Source organism: Anabrus simplex, chromosome 2 (genome assembly GCF_040414725.1).
Source record: "Anabrus simplex isolate iqAnaSimp1 chromosome 2, ASM4041472v1, whole genome shotgun sequence".
In the NCBI taxonomy this organism is placed as follows: Eukaryota; Metazoa; Arthropoda; class Insecta; order Orthoptera; family Tettigoniidae; genus Anabrus; species Anabrus simplex.
This window is the reverse complement of record NC_090266.1, coordinates 997,751,089-997,769,961: the sequence shown is the minus strand read 5'-3', so window position 1 is coordinate 997,769,961 and position 18,873 is coordinate 997,751,089. Positions and strand designations below refer to the sequence as shown.

The following is an 18,873-nucleotide window of genomic DNA, read 5'->3' as shown; positions in this document are numbered from 1 at the left end:
GAAAGGTTCCGGTAGCAGAGCAGCTTCAGGCAAGCAGTCTCTGTAGAACTGAGCAGTGGCTGCTGATATTAGAAACACCTGTTTTTCACTTGCAATTACAACGTTAACAGCTGGGAATTGCGTGCGTATTTCTTCCGCAATATGGTGCAATCCGTGTGCTAAGCAGGTAATGTGTAGAAGGTTTGGATAAAATACTTACAGGGATTTTTGATGCCTTCAGCTTATAGGCAGCTGCATCTGTGACTATTACAAGCACTTTGCAACAATTATTATCAATTTCAGTCAACCACAGTAGAAGCACAGAATCATTTACAAATCTTGCTATAGCACTATTGTTAGTTTTCTGTTGCACTTTGCATGCAAGAGAATGAGGTCTGTCGGGTTCGTCTGGATGTAACTTACCAACTATGAAATTCGCCACATATCGGCCACATTTATCGGTTGTTTCATCCACCGATATCGAGATTCAGTGTCCTCCAATTTCACAAAGGATTGCGCCCACGGCGGATTTATACAGAGGAAGTAGATAATTTTTTCTAAGAGTTGACTCATCTGGGATATTTTGATTTACACCATCTTCCTTCAGGAATGATTGTACAACTGGATTGTTTAATTTATTCCACGGAATATTGCTGTATACTAACGCTTTACACCGATCGGCTGAAAACGTATTAAGTGGAGGCTTCGGTTTTACATGCGTATGAAGTAGTTGTAGTGCATATTTCTCCTTTCACGCAGACGTTTTTGTATTTTGTTCGAGTAGAAGTTTCTTTTCACATTTCGCTTCCTTCGACCATACTTGACAATGGACAACAGCGCCTTCAGTTGATTAATCACTATTACCTGACACCCAGTGATTTAATATATACTTTCTACTGCTCTTCTCTTTAGGCATTTTGAATAAAGGATATGCAGACTAAGAATAAAGTAACGTATTAACTGAAGCGTCTCCTCACAAAAATAACCCCGGACTACTGGCTGCCGAGATGGCGAAAGGAATGCCCCACTCCATCCCTTTCTTGAAATAGTCAGGCAGTGTGCTTGCGTAAAATACTGTTAATCTGTTTCTCAGAAAGTTGCTTGCAGGGGTTACTGCCCAGATGGTTGAAGAAATGTACAACACGCAAACCAAACCAATTTTGTTCGAGATGTTTTAAATTATACTTAATTTTAAATGTATATGCTGAAATATGCTGTTATGTTTAAATATACATTATATCCACTAAAACCGCATGCATTTACAAATGCGCATATGCATTTTCAAAAAATCCGGTCCCTAGTTATAGGTATTAACAAAACGTAATATTGGTCAAACGTTGCCGCCCCTAGGTATGTGTCTAGGTGGGTCAATATTATAAATCCCCCTTTGGTTAAAAGGAAACCGCAAAAACCGATTGCGGTATTACATTGTGGTTATTGTTTATTTATTTATTTATCGTATGGCATATATACAGATATACACAAACAAGAAAGCAAGTACATTATATTTTAATGTTCAAAGATGTTATCTATTCTAGAGCCTCTGTATTGGCCTCTAGAAAATGAAACCAATCTCCAGGGTAGGCTCTTCTGCTACACTCCTTTACAATGTGTTCGATGGTTTGAAAAGGAGCACCACAGTCACACTCGGGGGATTGTATCTTTCCCCATTTATACAGGGACGCAGCACAGACACCATGACCACATCGAATCCTATTAAGGATGGTCCAAGTTCTTCTTGGGAGATCAGACCTCGAATTAGGTGGGAAGAAAGGCCAGAGATGTTCACCTATTTTTGAGATCCAATCTTCCTTCCATTGGGCATAGGGGTTGAAATTATCTTCTGTGAGCTTCTGAGAGAACTTAACTGGCGGATGTCTAGATTTCAACCGGTTCCTCTGAAGGTCGGGAATATTGGAGTGGATGGGCAAGTCAGTGTTCTCATTTATCTTGGAGTATTCTCTCAACAGTGCTTGTGCTCTACGGAATGAAGGAGGCATGATGTTGCTCAAGATAGGAAGCCTGTGGTTAGGAGTTGATCTTATTACACCTGAAATAATCCTCATTGTGTTGTTGAGTTGAGTGTCCACAAGTTTCACATGGCAGCTGTTGATGAACAATTAATAATTGGCTCTGAATTGAGTAAGAACTAAGCATAACCCTGTGTGAGACACTGCGGTGAGGCCCTCAACCCCTATACAGCATGTCCCAATGGTTGATAGGAGAAGTTCATATACATATGCAGGACAGGTGTGAATAAGGCATAGCCACATTAGCACCCACGGATCAACTGAGATAATGGGAAAATGGTTAACGGCCTTAAAGGGAGAAGAGGACACATCCCAATGGCAGAGAGGATGGAAGAGTCAACTCAAATCCACTTAGCGTCTGACTTGCAGCAAGCGGCAAAGTGGTCAGCGTCTGATCACCAGAGCTGCGGCTGGAAATTCATGTTCTGCAACTCACCACTCCAGTCCTACGAACTGGACCTAGGTCCAAACTTGTGATAATTAAGTACCCTGAGGCGTGTTAGAAATCAAACCTTTTACCCCAGGTAGTAACCAATCCACTGCTGTCAAGAACCGTATAACCAGACTGTCGGATTCTAGGGGGTCCAGACTGACACGCAAACAGAGGGAGTCGGAGACCCAAACAGCAAAACGTTTTTCGGAACACTAAACATAAATACTCTCATACGGGCAGGAAAATTTTATGAACTAGAACAAACCTTAAACGAACAAGAAATACAGATACTGGCATCACAGGAAACAAGACTGACTGGCGAAATCACAATGGATTTCGGGAACTACAAACTCTTCAAAAGTAAAACAGACAAACGAATTCTCAAAAACACGACACTTTTAGGAGTCGCTTTTGCAATCAAGAAAAATATACTCAATAACAAATGTAAAGCCTGTAAATGACAATCATCCTAAAGTGTGCAAATAAAACATACACACTAATGCACACATGCCAATCAATGAGGACAGTGAAACAGACCGCGAAAAGGTAGACAAATCCTGGGAAACTCTAGAAGAAATAATATCCAAACTTCATCAAAAACCCGTCAAAATCTTACTAGGTGACTTCAATGCACAATTAGACAAAGAAAGAAAAACAGAAGAACAATAGGAAAATTCCCAGCACTTAAATGGACAAAGATTAGTCGAACTCTGCAGGATATTCAACCTTAAAATCATGTCAGCACACTTCAGAAAGAAACCATCAAAACAAATGACATGGAAATCACCGAACACACTCATTGACGAATTCCAAATTGACCCTATAGCAATCTATTATCCAAATCACAGAGAAATTATGAATGTTCAAGTCAGAAAGGGTGCAAACATAGACTCAGGTCATTGCCTGACAAGGATCAAACTACAACTGAAACCTCAGAGATTCACAAAGGAGAAACAATTAATCCCAAAGTTTGACCCCACTAGGATCCAACCATCTCTCACAGAATATTTAGAGAGAATAGGGGCAGAAAATTGGCAACAACTCAGAAGCAAACTGATTACATCACCACAAATACTACTTCCTCTGCAGAAAAAGAAGAGACCTCAATGGCGGAATGATGAGTGTGAACAAGAAATCCAATCTCGACAGAAGGCATTCAACAACTGGAACAGCAGGAAAGACAGAGAATAACTACAAAACATTCCTGGCATTGAGGAAAAAGACAGATCAAGTGATCAGACAGATAAAAAGGAAATTTGAAAAGATCAACTGCTAGAAACCGAGAAAGACTTTGAGAGAAACAACACACGAAATTTATACAAGAACTTCAAAACTAAGCTTGCAGAATATATCTGCTTCAAGAAAGAAAATGGACAGTTGGCACTAAACAACCAAGAAAACTGTGAGGAACTCACCAGGTATATTAAAGAAATACTGAACTGTCTAGAACCAATACAAATTTTTTCTCCACAAGAACCTGAATATCCAAATCCAAATTCATTGCCACCAGATGAAGAAAAAATCACAAGACAGATCTAAAGACTTACAAACAACAAAATATCTGGTGAGGATTGAATCATAGCAGAAGTACTCAAATCACCAGGCCCAAACACTATAAAAGAAATCATAAAAATAATGCAAGACATTTGGAAAACAGAACAAATCCCAGAAGACTGCAAAATGCACTAATTCACCCGTTACACAAGAAGGGAGACAGAACAGATGTAAACAACTACAGAGGAATCTCACTAGTATCGGCTGCATTCAAAATTCTATCCCTTGATAGATATATAACAACAACTAGAACCGCAAATGAGAGAATATCAGGCAGTATTCAGACCAGACCGATCATGTCCAGAGCAAATCTTGAACCTAAAGCTAATCCTAAGACATCAGATAACTTGTAGCACAAAAAAACAAAGTTTAGATATGAAAACAATTTCAATCATAGAAAAGATATTGTCAGATACGAATTCCAGAATTCCAAGGTTAAATTCACGGGGGAAACCTCAGATCCCTTTGAAATCAAAACGGCATTGAGACAAGGAGATGGACTCTCGCCCTTACTCTTCAACTGCGTCCTGAAAAATGTGAGACAAGAATGGCGCAAACAGAAACTGGACCTCAAATTCACCAACCAATCCCTTCAGGCAGAGGAAAACTAGCGGTAGTGTATCACAATTTAAGTACCTTGGTGAAACAATTCAGGAGAAGGGACTCGAAACAAAAGCCAATGAAATTAAATGCCAAAGTATGGAAACTGCACATTGACTAACCCAAAATATCTATAACAAAAATGTATCTCCAAGCATACAAAACTGAGACACTAAAATACAGTCATTAAACCAGAATGTTTTATGGATCAGTGACACTAATTTTGATCAGGAAAGCAGACATTGAAACCATTGAGAAAAAGGAGCACAAAATCATAAGAAAAATTCTAGGTCCCGAACTCACCAACGGACAATACCAGCTTAGAGTCAGACAAGAAATCAAACAGTACACAAATGTTTTCAGTGATATGAGAAAACGCAGGCTAAGATTATATGGTCGTATTAAAAGTATGCATCCAGACAGACTTTACCAAACAAGACAGTCATTAAGCCAGAATGTTTTATGGATCAGTGACGCTAATTTTGATCAGGAAAGCAGACATTGAAACCATTGAGAAAAAGGAGCACAAAATCGTAAGAAAAATTCTAGGTCCCGAACTCACCAACGGACAATACCAACTTAGAGTCAGACAAGAAATCAAACAGTACACAAATGTTTACAGTGATATGAGAAAACGCAGGCTAAGATTCTATAGTCGTGTTAAAAGAATGCATCCAGACAGACTTACCAAACAAGTAGTCGAATTCTATGAAAACAGGAGTAAGGCTAAAACAGACACGATAAAATGGACTGGCGAAATTAAAACCTATTTTAAACAGACAGGAATTACACCAGCAGATGTCCAAAACATGGTAATCTTCAGATCCAAAATTCATAAATGGCAAGTTGACCAAGAGGAAAGACCAGCCAAGAAGACTGGAATAACCTGGTCTGAAGACAGAAAAGAAGCCCACAATAAAAGAATGAAAGAAATATGAACACAAAGGAATGCAAATGCACGCCTCTAAGTACTTTGCGTAGTCTTAATGGACTTATTAACATGTATATATAAAATAATGATAATAATAATAACAATAATCATCATCATCATGAACATCATCTTTTAATATTGTACACCAGTAATCGTAATCATAATATTGATCTTTCGACGATCGTAAACATAATAAAAATAATAGTAATAATGATAATAATAATGCTCGCAGTCCAGTCTCCGTGAGTCGGGTTGGTTTTGTCCAACAAGTTAGACTTCCCTTGGATGCCTAGGTGCATAACTTTGTGAGTGAAACCACGGCTGGTAAATGTCAGGATTATATGAGGTTTTTAGAGTCATCTTCCGATACTTTTCTATGTCGCATTGACAAAGGTAAATATTAAATTGAGCCTTAATTTGGTGAGCTAGTACTGGCATGCTCGTGACTCTGGATAGTTAGGCTAGGGTCTTTCCGTCTAGATTTCCCGTTTGTTACGATGGCATTTCTAGGATAGGAATCCGAGCTACCTTATATGTGAATAACCCGGTAGTACAGTAACTCATCTAAAGGGATGTAGAGGCAACCGCAATGCAGGTTGTGCTCCTCAAATGGCTTCAGGTTTACGTATGTTAGTACACATGCCATTGGTTCGATCCATACGGATCAGGTGTACGACCGATTCAGGTTTACACGTACAAGCATACGGGTTCCTGTTTGGCCTCATATAATATTATTCCCACCCTCAAAGTGGTATGATGGTGAAGCCACAGGTTGTATTCTTGTTACATGTTTGTTAATATCGTATTTGAAATTCTGTCATAACATAACATTGCCTAATTACTTACATAAATTGCTCGTTTTTGCTATTTCAAAAGGAAAGAGTTACATTATATTTTTATTGTAGATATTTAGTCATGCCCAAGGTAATCAATTCTGTCATTCCCTAGTCCTATTGCGGAGTCTTTCATTTGAGTGTCTACGAATGAGCCCTTCCCCTAATTAAATTTGCATGCCCTGTTAATCCCTGTAGTTACTTGATCACCTTATTTGTATACATTAGTTTGGTTTAAACATTTACTGAAGAACCGATCACCCCTGAGATAAATGCTAGTCTGGGATTAAGGCATGAGCGGGTGCAATACATATTCTGCAATATGATGCTTTACCGCACCTGCCAGGCGTATTCATATGGGAAGAAAAGTAATAAGAACATCTCAATAATATGAATACTGATGCACAATTCATCACAACACATATTCAAAGTAGCCTCTCTGTGTGCTACGCACTTAATTCTATTCTTCTTATTATGCTCTCTCGCACTCTTGTTCTCATTGCCGGTGTGAACAGTTCCTGTTCCTGCGCGAAGATCACGCACAAAATGAGCGCTGTTTGAAGTCAGTGTTGCATAAATTTAATAGCGAGAACAGCCCTAAAATGGAGATTCACGAGACACCAGCTACGTAATGATAAATTCAGGTAACAACGTAATTTATAGTTATGTTGAGCTATTAACATGCTCAACGATCCACTCGGAGAAAGCCTTACGGCGGGCGTGGTAGTCCGGTTGTAGGTATTCAGTCGTGTACCATTTCACAAGAGCCATTGAAGATGATGATTACTTATTATGATTATTATTTTTATTATTATTATTGTATTTTTTTTTTGCATTTTAACACGATGTATTTCCAACGTGAGTGCCACAACTTGTATAAGCTTCTCTCACTGAATTTAATTCCTCCGGATCCCTTTGTCATGTCCTTAATGGTCCACTTGTCACATGAAGTGTACCATGCTGCCTTTTTCTCCTCTTTACATTACGCAACATACTGAAATCGGTAATTCATCTGTCTGGATGTTACTGTACTTATCCTTCATTGAAATCACACTCTCCATATATCAGCCAAACATTCAAAAGTTCATCATACGTATAACTTGGCCGTTCCATTTCTATGTTTTTGACTAGACTGGATATTTATGCACCAGTGCTGTTTTACATTAAGCAACGCACAGACCCCTCACGTGGCGTTTCAAAAAATTGAGGCCCTGGTTAATCTGCAGCCCCTGCAACTTTCAGCAGCTTTTCTGACTTTGTAGCGAGTAGTCGTTTCATGCATCACAATGACAGACCCTACAGTGGACCAGTTAGACCACCCATTCAACTGCAGGGTATGGATCCAAAGCATCCAGCAGAAAAAACGACCATTTGAATACTTCGTGCCACTATATTACATCAATGTAGAAAATTAAATATGGACTTGACGAGTTGCATTCAAATACTACCCTTGCTACAAATTGTGATTCCGGCAGTGCTCTACATTGGAATTTGTTTTATGTAAATATTGTATCAGTTCATAACGTCTATACTTTATATTTACTTGTCGCAACCGTTCAGAATAAATATCGGAATATTTTAGTCAACTTAGCAGATTTGTAGGTGAATTTTACAAAAATCATTACAACAGTCACTTACTTGCGTTTGTCCATGAAGTATAGCAGGTGCATCTACATACACCCGAGTAGCTCCATCCCACCAAACGACAAGGCCATTTGGCATCTCCACTGCAATAAAAACAACAAAAACCTCAAATTAAAAGACGAAGCCTTTTTTGAGAGTACAGTGCTATTAGCAATGGTTCATGGCACCGTAACTAACATACAAATATTCTGCTGGTTAGTTTCATCTTCACTGTTTATATTACAACAGTCACAAGGTTAAAGACCTAAATGTGATGAAGTATGGTTTTGGTAATACTTGAAATTGCTGACAGTACTAAAGATGAAAAATCAAGTATTTGGCATCAGTTCCCAGTCAAGATATCGAGTTTTCCCAGTGTGTGTATGTATGTATGTATGATACCCGTCCACTAGCTCACTCGCTGAGCACTGAGGTATTCGAGTAGAAAAGGAGAGTGATTGCTACGTTGTACCGCATGGCACTCTACCAACTATAATCTACAACATACAACAGAACAAACGCCAAAATTATTTGCAAATAAAATACTAAAGTACCGAATTAGCTTATATTTCCTATCTTAAAAACTGGTGGATTCTCGTCCTGGGATTGATGACTATCAAAGTTGGGCAGCTTAACATCTTAAGCCTTCCGGCGTGATGCTCTTCCTTAGTGCCTCATAATTGAAGCGTTAAATTTCATGATAAAATCCACCCTGGATCCAAGAAATCCGACATGGAAATTGAACGGAAGTTTCCGTACACATCAATGATAGAGAGTTTTTCTCAGGTGAAGATTAATTTCCAAAATGGTACCTGAAACTTGCACAACGACCACAGCGGTCAATAGAATTTCAAGTCCAGCATACTTGAGGGACGACTCACCAGGACGGAAAATTGCGTCCCGTTTGCTCTTGTGAGAGAGCGCCACTGTACTTTCTTGTCTTCTGTTTCAGACTCTCGCTTATTGATCGTATGCCACGTGCTATATTTCCTTGCTATGGTTTGGTCTATGTGTTTTTTGGTGTAGTGTATTTCCTGTTGTTGTTTTGTTCTTATAGTGTGCGCCGAATGCGCAAATGATCAAGTGTTCAGTCTCATCTTTGGTGTCGGAACCGCAATCTTGGCGTAAATTCAGTGCTTTTGGCGGTGTTTTATCCGGTCTCATTTCCATGTGTTTATGTGGGTGTATTTATTTCTGGAACACGTATAATTTCGGTATAGTATTAATTCTGTGCGGAGCTTTTCTAATTCTTACATAAGATGGTTGAAGTGAGCGGTCTAGGGGCCAAATGGATTATAGAACTTACCTCATCATTCCACTCCATGAAAACACGTATCCCATGTTCCAACAGTCTGTAAGAATCATTTGAGAAGAGCGTGAACCCCATTGCGTATTCCTTGCGTATGCACATTTTGTAATATGTTAATATTTCTTTGGGTTTAGTCACTTTTTCTTAGTGAAAAAAACATGATTTTACCCTATAAATTATAGTTCTCAGTCATAGCTGATGTACCTCCTGATCCTGCCTATTCTGATTAATTTCAGATAGAGTAGATTTCGAGACCCTATTCGGTCGGTCCACCGCTGAGGGAGCTAGCCAGGCGCGTTTAGGACAAGTGGTAGGGTGCATCATGTGTTGTATCGTGGCGGAGGTGGTAGATGAACACAAGTGGTTGCGCTAAATTAAAGACTACGCTTTATTAGTAACTAATTCTCTTACACTACCCATACGCACAACTTCATCAGTTTGCGCTCTCTCTTCTTTCATAAACTCAGTAACACTGGTTGTTCAATCTACCGCTTGCAAACTAACACAATCATGCTAGCTACACAGTACGCATTATACACTCTTCCACTACTGCCACTCATACCCTACGAGAGTTCCTACTAGTTTTACGCTATCACATCCACTTAGTTCATAGTTTACGCAGAATACTCTCACAATTCTGTACGTCGTATACAGTCTGTACACTCACAACAGTCTTCGTTCACTGTCCCTCGCAGATCCCTCGTCAAACTTTATCTGGTTGCACCAGATACACCAACATTCACTTCACAGCAGCTGGACACGAGAGACTCAACGGACTGAACAGAATGAATGTCTTAGTTCCACAGAAAGAACACTTAGTGCACTGCACTGCTCAACTAACTCTCAACTCTTACTGAAAACAGAGAACTCGCAGCAGTATCCTTGAACAAAGCACACCAAGTGCTTCATAGCAGTACACGCGCTCAACAGCAGTAAACCGCGTGAGCTCGTCTGGCCTGTCTTAAATAGGACGGCCTCCCCTCGTGATACTTCCTGAAAGAAGTATCTAGAGTCCTCTCGATTCGGAATGATCTGAGTTAACCTTCCGGGTCATTCTTACACCGTCTTGAGGTCTTCAGAGCGGTGAAAGACGGGTGGCAGAGAGGGGCTGGCTTTACGCACCTGGCATTACCAATTGGTTGCCTGTGGGTTCGGGGTCAGTATCGGCAGTCCCGGGTGGAACCAACCCATATTTGCTCCCCGAGGTCTTACAACAAAATGGCGGACTACCTCGCAGTGTGTATGTATCAGTGGTGGCTCGTCATCTATTCAAATCGGTGTGCAACATTTCTATTTCGTATTTTCACATACACAAATACGCACATAAGCGGAATAACAGATCAACACTTCCATCAGCCAATGACACAAACGGTTTAGAACACATGTCAATGAATTAAGTCCATTCTACGCTACTTTTCTCGGCAAATTTATCCATTACCGGAAAAGAAGGAGACGAGCACGTGGACAAGTAGCGAGGCGGCAAGGACTGTGCACCATAAGACACCTTTCACTCACTGGCCTTGTCTAGCAAGACCCAGTAATGCCTGACTGGATGGAGTGGGTAGATGAGTAATTAGTATCTCCAGAAAGTGCTGCACGCTGACGTGAGCCAATGGTGGTGAAAGTTCTTCGGATTATGTAGAAGTTTCCTACACCGTTCATGCAACTCGCAAAAGTGCGTGCGCATAACCTGTCATAATTCGTAGTCTTGTTTCGCAATGTCAGTTAAGAAACTGCCTTTCACCCTGCTCCCCGCTAGCAGATTTGGTTCCACAAAATCATAAGGCTGCTCCATATGATCCTAATATTGCGATTCTGCCAGGAAGGACATGCTCGTGAGAGGTAACAAAAGCAGTGGGAATAGCACGAAAACTGAAAACGTAGTTTATGTGACCGAAAACTTGTAAGTTCTTGAATGTTCTTTACTTTAAAATAAATGCCATGCTTATTAACCGATTCGGGAGTCCACTTACGAGTATGCGAATGGCCAGGAGCCGCCACTGGCATGTATATATGTATGTATTGTACCAGAAACGCTAGTCCATCGTCACTGCAAGATGTATTTCTGATTTTAAAATACACGCCGCGCGCGAGGGAGCAGGCTGGTCATGACGAGCTTGAAGCGAGCTGCTCAAGGTTAAACTACGACACCTAGAGAACATTACATCCCTTCTGTCATCAATTACTAGCATAATAATAATACAACTATGAGAGTAACATCATCATGTGCCCTAGGTTATAACCTAAAATACTACCAAGTCTCGTGAAAATCCTCTGAGGATCAAAGAAGTTATTGTAGGTTGAAGAAATGACTGAATTCTATGACGCGTCCGACGAAATGAGTATAAATAAAGGCCCGGATACTGGCATGGACCCAGTGTCATCCCATAATTCAACCAGGGTGGGTGGCTGTTGGAAGTTGGTGCTACGATGTAATACTGCGAAGTAAAAATCTACGGATGCAGTTCTACTAAATTACGGCGAGAATAACTTTGAAACATTTCAGTAGTCTCTACGAACTCAATCGTAGAGTCTTGAAGTGCGGTACTTTAAATACCTCAAAGTGACTGAAATATTTCTGCTGATAGCAAAATTAGAATGTTAAACAGTGCATCAGGACTTGCATTTTCTCAAGTGGAACTTGAATGTTAGGAAACATTAAAAGTTCGAGTGTGAATAATTTTGTGATTTCATGTTACCTTTAAATGAACCTAGAACTATCAGTGAACGGAACGAATTTTCACGATTAAGTTATTAGGCTATAAATTCTTACCAGTATTATTATTCGTGTTTTAACATAAGCATGATAGTGTGAGTGAAAGGGACTAATTTCACTCATGTGCTAATAGTCTAATAGTGCAATCTTCTTGTCATATGTCTACATAACAGGTAATGCATCTAACTTCTTCTACCGAAGTGAAGTAAATGCCATTTATAGCGTCAAGACAGTGGTCTGAATAAACTTTGTAAATGCATTCAAAGCAATTGGAGAACTTGAGAACTTGAAGACGGAATTCAAGAGGACAAATTGGGGGAAATATTCATTCATAGGAAGGGGAGTTAGGGATTGGAATAACTTATCAAGGGAGATGTTCAATAAATTTCCTATTTCTTTGAAATCATTTAAGAAAAGTTTAGGAAAACAACAGATAGGGAATCTGCCACCTGGGCGACTGCCCTAAATGCTGATCAGTATTGATTGATTGATTGATTGATTGATTGATTGATTGAACTTAGTATAACTCTACAGATAGTTACGATCTCTTCTTAGAATAAAAAGCACAAGCGAACCATTTGTTTCGTGAGAAAAATCTTACAATCTGTGCCAAGTGTAACTTACGTTAGGAAGAACGCGGGTTCTTTCAATTGATATTCGGCCGCATGAAAGTTAATTTCTTTATTTTGTCCAAGTCAGTGACCAGTTGATTTACCTTAAAGAAGTGTTCGTGTTCGATTCTATTGACATTTGACACGATACCTTTGCATTTCTTTAATCCCTTCATGGGAGCGGTAAAAGTCAGTTCAAAAATTACACCTTAGACTAATCCGTCCAAAACGTCCAGGAAAAGTATATGTGTGTTCGCACTATCCTTCCGAGTGAGTAAGTCCGGAGATCCAAACTCCTAGACCTTCACGTTCTTCAACAATTTTTAGAACTTCAGAAACGTCTTGAGCTGCCGTCGTTGGAGTGGTACTTGGTCCCATGGTGCCGAGAGCATTTCCGTGGTGAGGACGGGAGGAGTAGCAGATCAACGCGGATATCGCCGACTGTAAGACGGAGAAACGTCATGCCTAATCCATCTTCCACTGTATTGAGTTGATATGACTTTGCCTTTATACAAAAACAGACGATTTCAAAATTCCGACCTTCACTCAAATCAAATTCTCTCACTCTCTGTAAACACTCCAATTTGATCTGCCGTACCCTCCCTGCGTACCATCTCATGCTCATCAGTCTAACACGTACGGGCATTTCCTGCTACATTATGTATGTATTAAAAAATGACCTTTGAGTCATACGAAACTAGAGTCCGAAATTCATTACATGAGGCACCATTTAATTCCAGCGCGCTAGGTCAAGAGGAGCCCTAGTTGCATTTTTATTTCTGACCAGAGATGGCATGTGGAGAACGGTAGTTATATTCCCATTCTCACTCAACAGAAATTACGTCACTCACACGTGTAAAATGTGCAGAGATACATAGTAATTTGGCGCGGAACTATTTTTGCTGAAATTCCTTCTTAAGAAAAATTGGCGCCGAAACCGCTGTGATAAATATCAGGAGGACATAAATGAAACAATTTGGTTGTTAGTGGTAAAGCCTTTAGGCCGCTAAGTACCCCAAGAAGGAAAATTACAGAATAGACGCGCCTGCTTGTTTAAACTCTGTTACATCGACCAAAATATAGTGCCTAGCTTTTGAGTTAATTTTAAGACTCAAATTTGTTAAGAGAACCCTTAATGCTTATCATCAGCCCCGCTATAAACTAGGGAATTATGTGTTATTTCAGAATCAGGCCTAATTACATTTTCTGTGACGTTAAACTGTGTCAGTAAACTTTTGGTTGGTAAATGCAAATGCATGGGAGTGGGAGAAAAATTTATAAAACCCGCCGCGCCATTTACGACTGCCCATTGTGTCCGGTTAATTCGAGGCGAATCCACGCATTTCTGAGTAACATCGCAACAGATAGTTTTGGCTGATGGTGGCTGTACCATCGTCTCCAAGTGGAGATGGTTAAAAGGTTATCGACGGTATTCCAAAATGTGTAATCATAATTCAGATTCAGGTTCAGACAACAGACGGTCATTCTAATGCCGAAATCCTGCAGTTGAATGAGCAAATATCATTGTTGTATTATAAAGTATTGAGTGCGCGGATTGGTGGTTCTACAAACGTGTTCGGTCCGTGCAAGGAAGAAACGTGTGAAAGGCAGTTATATTTTTATGTCATTATTTTCAGATGAATGGTATAAAATGATCCATGAAACATAAGACCCAGGTTAGGAATCCTGATGAAAGGAAAATAATTTTTTGTAAATCCACTAAGTGTTTTTTTTTGCTAGGGGCTTTACGTCGCACCGACACAGATAGGTCTTATGGCGACGATGGGATAGGAAAGGACAAGGAGTTGGAAGGAAGCGGCCGTGGCCTTAATTAAGGTACAGCCCCAGCATTTGCCTGGTGTGAAAATGGGAAACTACGGAAAACCGTTTTCAGGGCTGCCGATAGTGGGATTCGAACCTACTATCTCCCGGATGCAAGCTCACAGCCGCGCGCCTCTACGCGCACGACCAACTCGCCCGGTCCACTAAGTGTTAGGATGGCTGGATAAGATATTGAGAGAGGTTGGTGGGCCTGTAACGATGCAAGGCCACGTACGACTTCCAGGTATGCAAGCTACCCTTTGTAAAGTGGATTTGTTTATTTCATTATGTCACCATTTAATTTGTGTATTTGTTACGCTCATTGGTCACCCTTTTATTTCATGTAAATGTCAGAAGTATACAAGGAAAGGTCATTTTATGTTTCTTGGATAATCAGTAGAGGCGCGAAACTAGTGTGTAAAATGTTGTACAATAGTAGATTTAATGGTTGTAAAACGAATGTAATGTGTAGAGCGATGTATCATTTCCGTACGTTTATTCCTAAGTTTGTTGTTTGCCCAAGTTAAATTTATTACGAAATTCTGCTCAGTGTAAAGATACAATTCCGGTAAGTGTAATCCGTGGTTTACCATTCAAACCGATCGTGTAGTAATGATATATCGTCAGCTGTTTCGGAGCGTGCGCCGTAATGTGGTCGGAGCTGTAGCATTTGTGAAGGAATGTACGAGACAAAACTGGCGTGTGAGTTGTGGAAGGGAATTGTTATTCAAAATCTCTATTAAAATATGTGTAAAATTGGTGAGGAGAAAATAACGGTAACATTTTTGAAATCAAGTTGTGAATTTCGGTTTTGAAATATTTTTTGTTCGACTCAGATATGCGAGGAGAGATGGTTATTTTGTCACAGATTGTTTTATGTAACAACATAGTGGATCGCGTAAAAGAGATATTTCGTATTATTGTTGCGTAGTGAATTTGAGGTAGCAAGTGGTTCAAGTCGTGCAGAGTTAGGAGGAAATGTGGCTCACAAGTCGGGTGGTTGAAATCCTGTAGTGTTTAAGTGATATTTGTGCAGGAATTTTTCATTGTAGAAAACCGGAGGATTTATTTGTGTGTTTAATGATATGGGAATAGGGTCATTCCATAGTTAGGACCCCACGTAAAACCATAGAACGTGGTGGCTAGTAACATGTTTAATACGTTTTATATAAAATCGTTTCTCATATTCTGTATTGGTTAAGTATTGTCTTCCACGCAGTTGTCGACGAGGCAAGATTTTATTTTAGATGCAGTTAGAAGGGAAAACGGGTTTTGCTTTCATAGAGATAACGAGAGAATGGTTTGCCTTCCAGGTAGACAACCTGTTGGGCGAGCGAGCCAGTTCATTTTTCAGAAAGGAATTGCAACTGAGATTTTGTCATTTATAATAGGCCTAAATGTTTGGAAATAGATTTCAGTACTTAAGAAGGGAATCGTTTGGTAGAGAAATTTGGATTCATTATAGGTGCGACGGAAATGATACGATGTTGTGTTCTTTTGTAAATAACCATTTCCAGGGGTGTCAAAATTTGAGAATCTATAGTAATGTTGCTTCGTGTTGTTGAGGATTGTCCAAGGTCCTGCGATTATTTTATTTGAATGTCACGATAGCTTGTAAATCCATAGAGTTAGTGATGGATGAGGTATTGTTGTTGCTAGTTTCCATGGCACAAGTGTAGGTTAGTGTGGTATGAGTTCATGCCTGTGGAGCACATGGTGGTGCAGCAGTTCATTCACCCTAGAGTTTGGGTGAGGTGCATAGCGACACCTGAGTCTCATTAGCATTAAGTCATATCGGAAGAAGGTACCGGAAATATTCCAAGGGATAACCGAAGACGTTATAAGAGTTTAACATGGCTGATTTATTTAACGTTTCGTGTAATTTATGCAAATTATAGGATTTAAGACTAGGATTATCAATCATTATTAGTGTTATAACTTAAACTTATTGGGTGACATCATGACATAAACAAATAGCACCGGTAGTTATGACCATGTCTTTAGTACTCCAGCTGCGAAACAAGAAAGCTATGAGAATAAACAAAAGATACATATTTTCTTTTACAAGAATGTTTCTGGTAAACATGTCCAAGTGATAACGTAAATTTAATTGAAACAGTTAGGGGGTTTAATGAAACCACTTATTTCGGGATAGATAAATTTGTTGTTAATCAGGATTATGAGATTACTTCACTTATTAATTTATTAAATTCAGTAATAGTTTCGTGTGGCTATTTCTAGCCGAGTGCAGCCCTTGTAAGGCAGACTCTCCGATGAGGGTGGGCGGCATCTGCCATTTGTAGATAACTGTGTGTTATTGTGGTGAAAGATAGTGTTATGTGTGATGTGTGAGTTGCAGGGATGTTGGGGACAGCACAAACACCCAGCCCCCAGGCCATTGGAATTAACCAATTTAGGTTAAAATCCCCGACCCGGCCGGGAATCGACCCCGGGACCCTCTGAACCGAAGGCCAGAACGCTGACCATTCAGCCAACGAATCGGACATTAAATTCAGTGAAACCGTCTTATGAGAATTAGTTTAAAACCAAGTGTCTAACTTGAAAATGTATTCTGGAAATCTTAGTTTTATTTGCTGGGAAAATTCAACTTATTAATGTAACGACTAAGGGGACATGTCCGATAGCAAGGGACTTTACTGTCACAAGTGTTGTGAGCGTTTGTTGTTGTTGTTATTTTTTATTTTGATTTCGATTTTGATTTGTTGAGCACCAGATGTGCTGGGGGATTTATTAACGTGGAAACTTTGGTCATCAACTACTTTAACTTAATTGTGTTCAGCCTTCAGCCTAGGAGTTTAGATGGTCATGGGGTCATCAACCTCAGTGACTTAGATTAGGGCTATATGCCATTATAGCATCATTTTTCTTGCGGTCATCATCCACAATGACCGTAACGTAAATCACGAAGTTAGATGTTGGTCCATGACATAGTCGCAAGTCACATCGTTTCAATTAAGGGTGCATGCAGTACAACCATTGTGTGGCACATACCGATTGGACAGCCTTAATTATACCAAGAGTCCAGAACTCGTGTTACGTGGGCTGTTTTATCGCGAATCATTATGGTGGCACATGCAGTCTCATATGGAAGTCGATATTAAGGATATCCAGATTTTCTTTATTTTATTCTTAAATTAAGACGATAGTTGCTAGTTAAGGATGCCCCTCAGGCAATTGAGTTAAGGTCTCCAAGGCCAGCGTCCCTCATCATCGTTATTATTCGTTTCTTTCTAAATGGACAGGTATGAGTTCGTTGATCAGCTGTTGTGAATTGTCACAAGTTTTAGATTTCGTTTCGAATAGTCAATAAGCCTACAATTTTTAATCGAGTTCACCCATTGTAGACATTAGTTTTAAATTACTGAAACCGCCTCTTACCTAAGCAAGTGACAAGAACCCACAAGCGACCCAAGAGAAAGATCTCATGCTGATTGCATATAGGTAGGGAAGGTAGTAGTGATGGGTCGAACTAGCTCTTTTGAGGGAGCTAGTTCATTCGCTCCAGCTCCTAACTGGGAGTCGTTCAAAAGGGTCGATTCTTGGGAGCGGGAAGTTTAGAGCGAGCCGAGGAAGTCAGACGCCGCTTATCCTCCACGTTCGTTCGTTCATTCGTTCATCCGGTTTAGGACAGGCGGCTCTTTATGACTTCGGGGCGTTCTTCATGACTTTCGGTCGTTCTTCATAACTTCCGGTCGCTCTTTATGACTTCCGGGAACGAACGAGATAGCGCAAATAGTTTAAATTTCCCGCAACAGATGGCAACACAATGTCCACTTTGGCACGCTACTCTTGAAATAAAACAAATGAACAAATAATATATGCACTGCTGGCAACATTGGCAATTAATACAACTATAAAGCTTTATATACTATAACGAAGAAATGTATCACAAATGTACATTATTATTGGGTGATATCTAATGTTAGTTTGCCCAAGTTACATTCTTCTTAAAATGATGTCTTTCAAGACTGAATGCACCGCACGAGACGTATGCTGAGGGCGCAGGTGAGAACTGTTCAGCACATGTGGATTTTGCCTTTTTTTACGGAACGATGTCCTTCCTGACGTTAACCTTGTGTGGAGGGACATAATTTCTATTGCGTGTTTCTGTGATGATCGGCAGTGTGGTGTGTTGTTCCCATGCCAGAGGAATTAATCGGAAGAGATTAAAATCTCCGAATCTGCCGGGAATCAAATCCGAGACTCTATGCACCGAAGGCTTCAACGCTGATCATCCAGCTAAGGAGTCTGACGCCTTACACGACTACACGTTAATAAATACACTGACTGACAGAGCAAATGCAACACCAAGAAGGAGTGGTCAGAACTTTATGCCAATTGCAGGGTAGACTGACGTCACTGAGGTATGCTCATCATGTGAAATGCGCCGCTGTGCTGCGCACGTAGCGAAC

The 18,873-nt window shown here is 40.0% G+C and overlaps 1 protein-coding gene across 1 annotated transcript in view; it reads right to left on the bottom strand.

The window, feature by feature from the left end:
* Positions 1-18,873, bottom strand: part of Hml (Hemolectin) — a 586,263-nt gene that overhangs the window by 481,208 nt on the left and 86,182 nt on the right. The window contains exon 19 of the mRNA XM_068226073.1: positions 7,999-8,087. Within this exon, the coding sequence (XP_068082174.1) occupies positions 7,999-8,087 (89 nt within the window). The remainder of the gene's footprint in view (positions 1-7,998; positions 8,088-18,873) is intronic.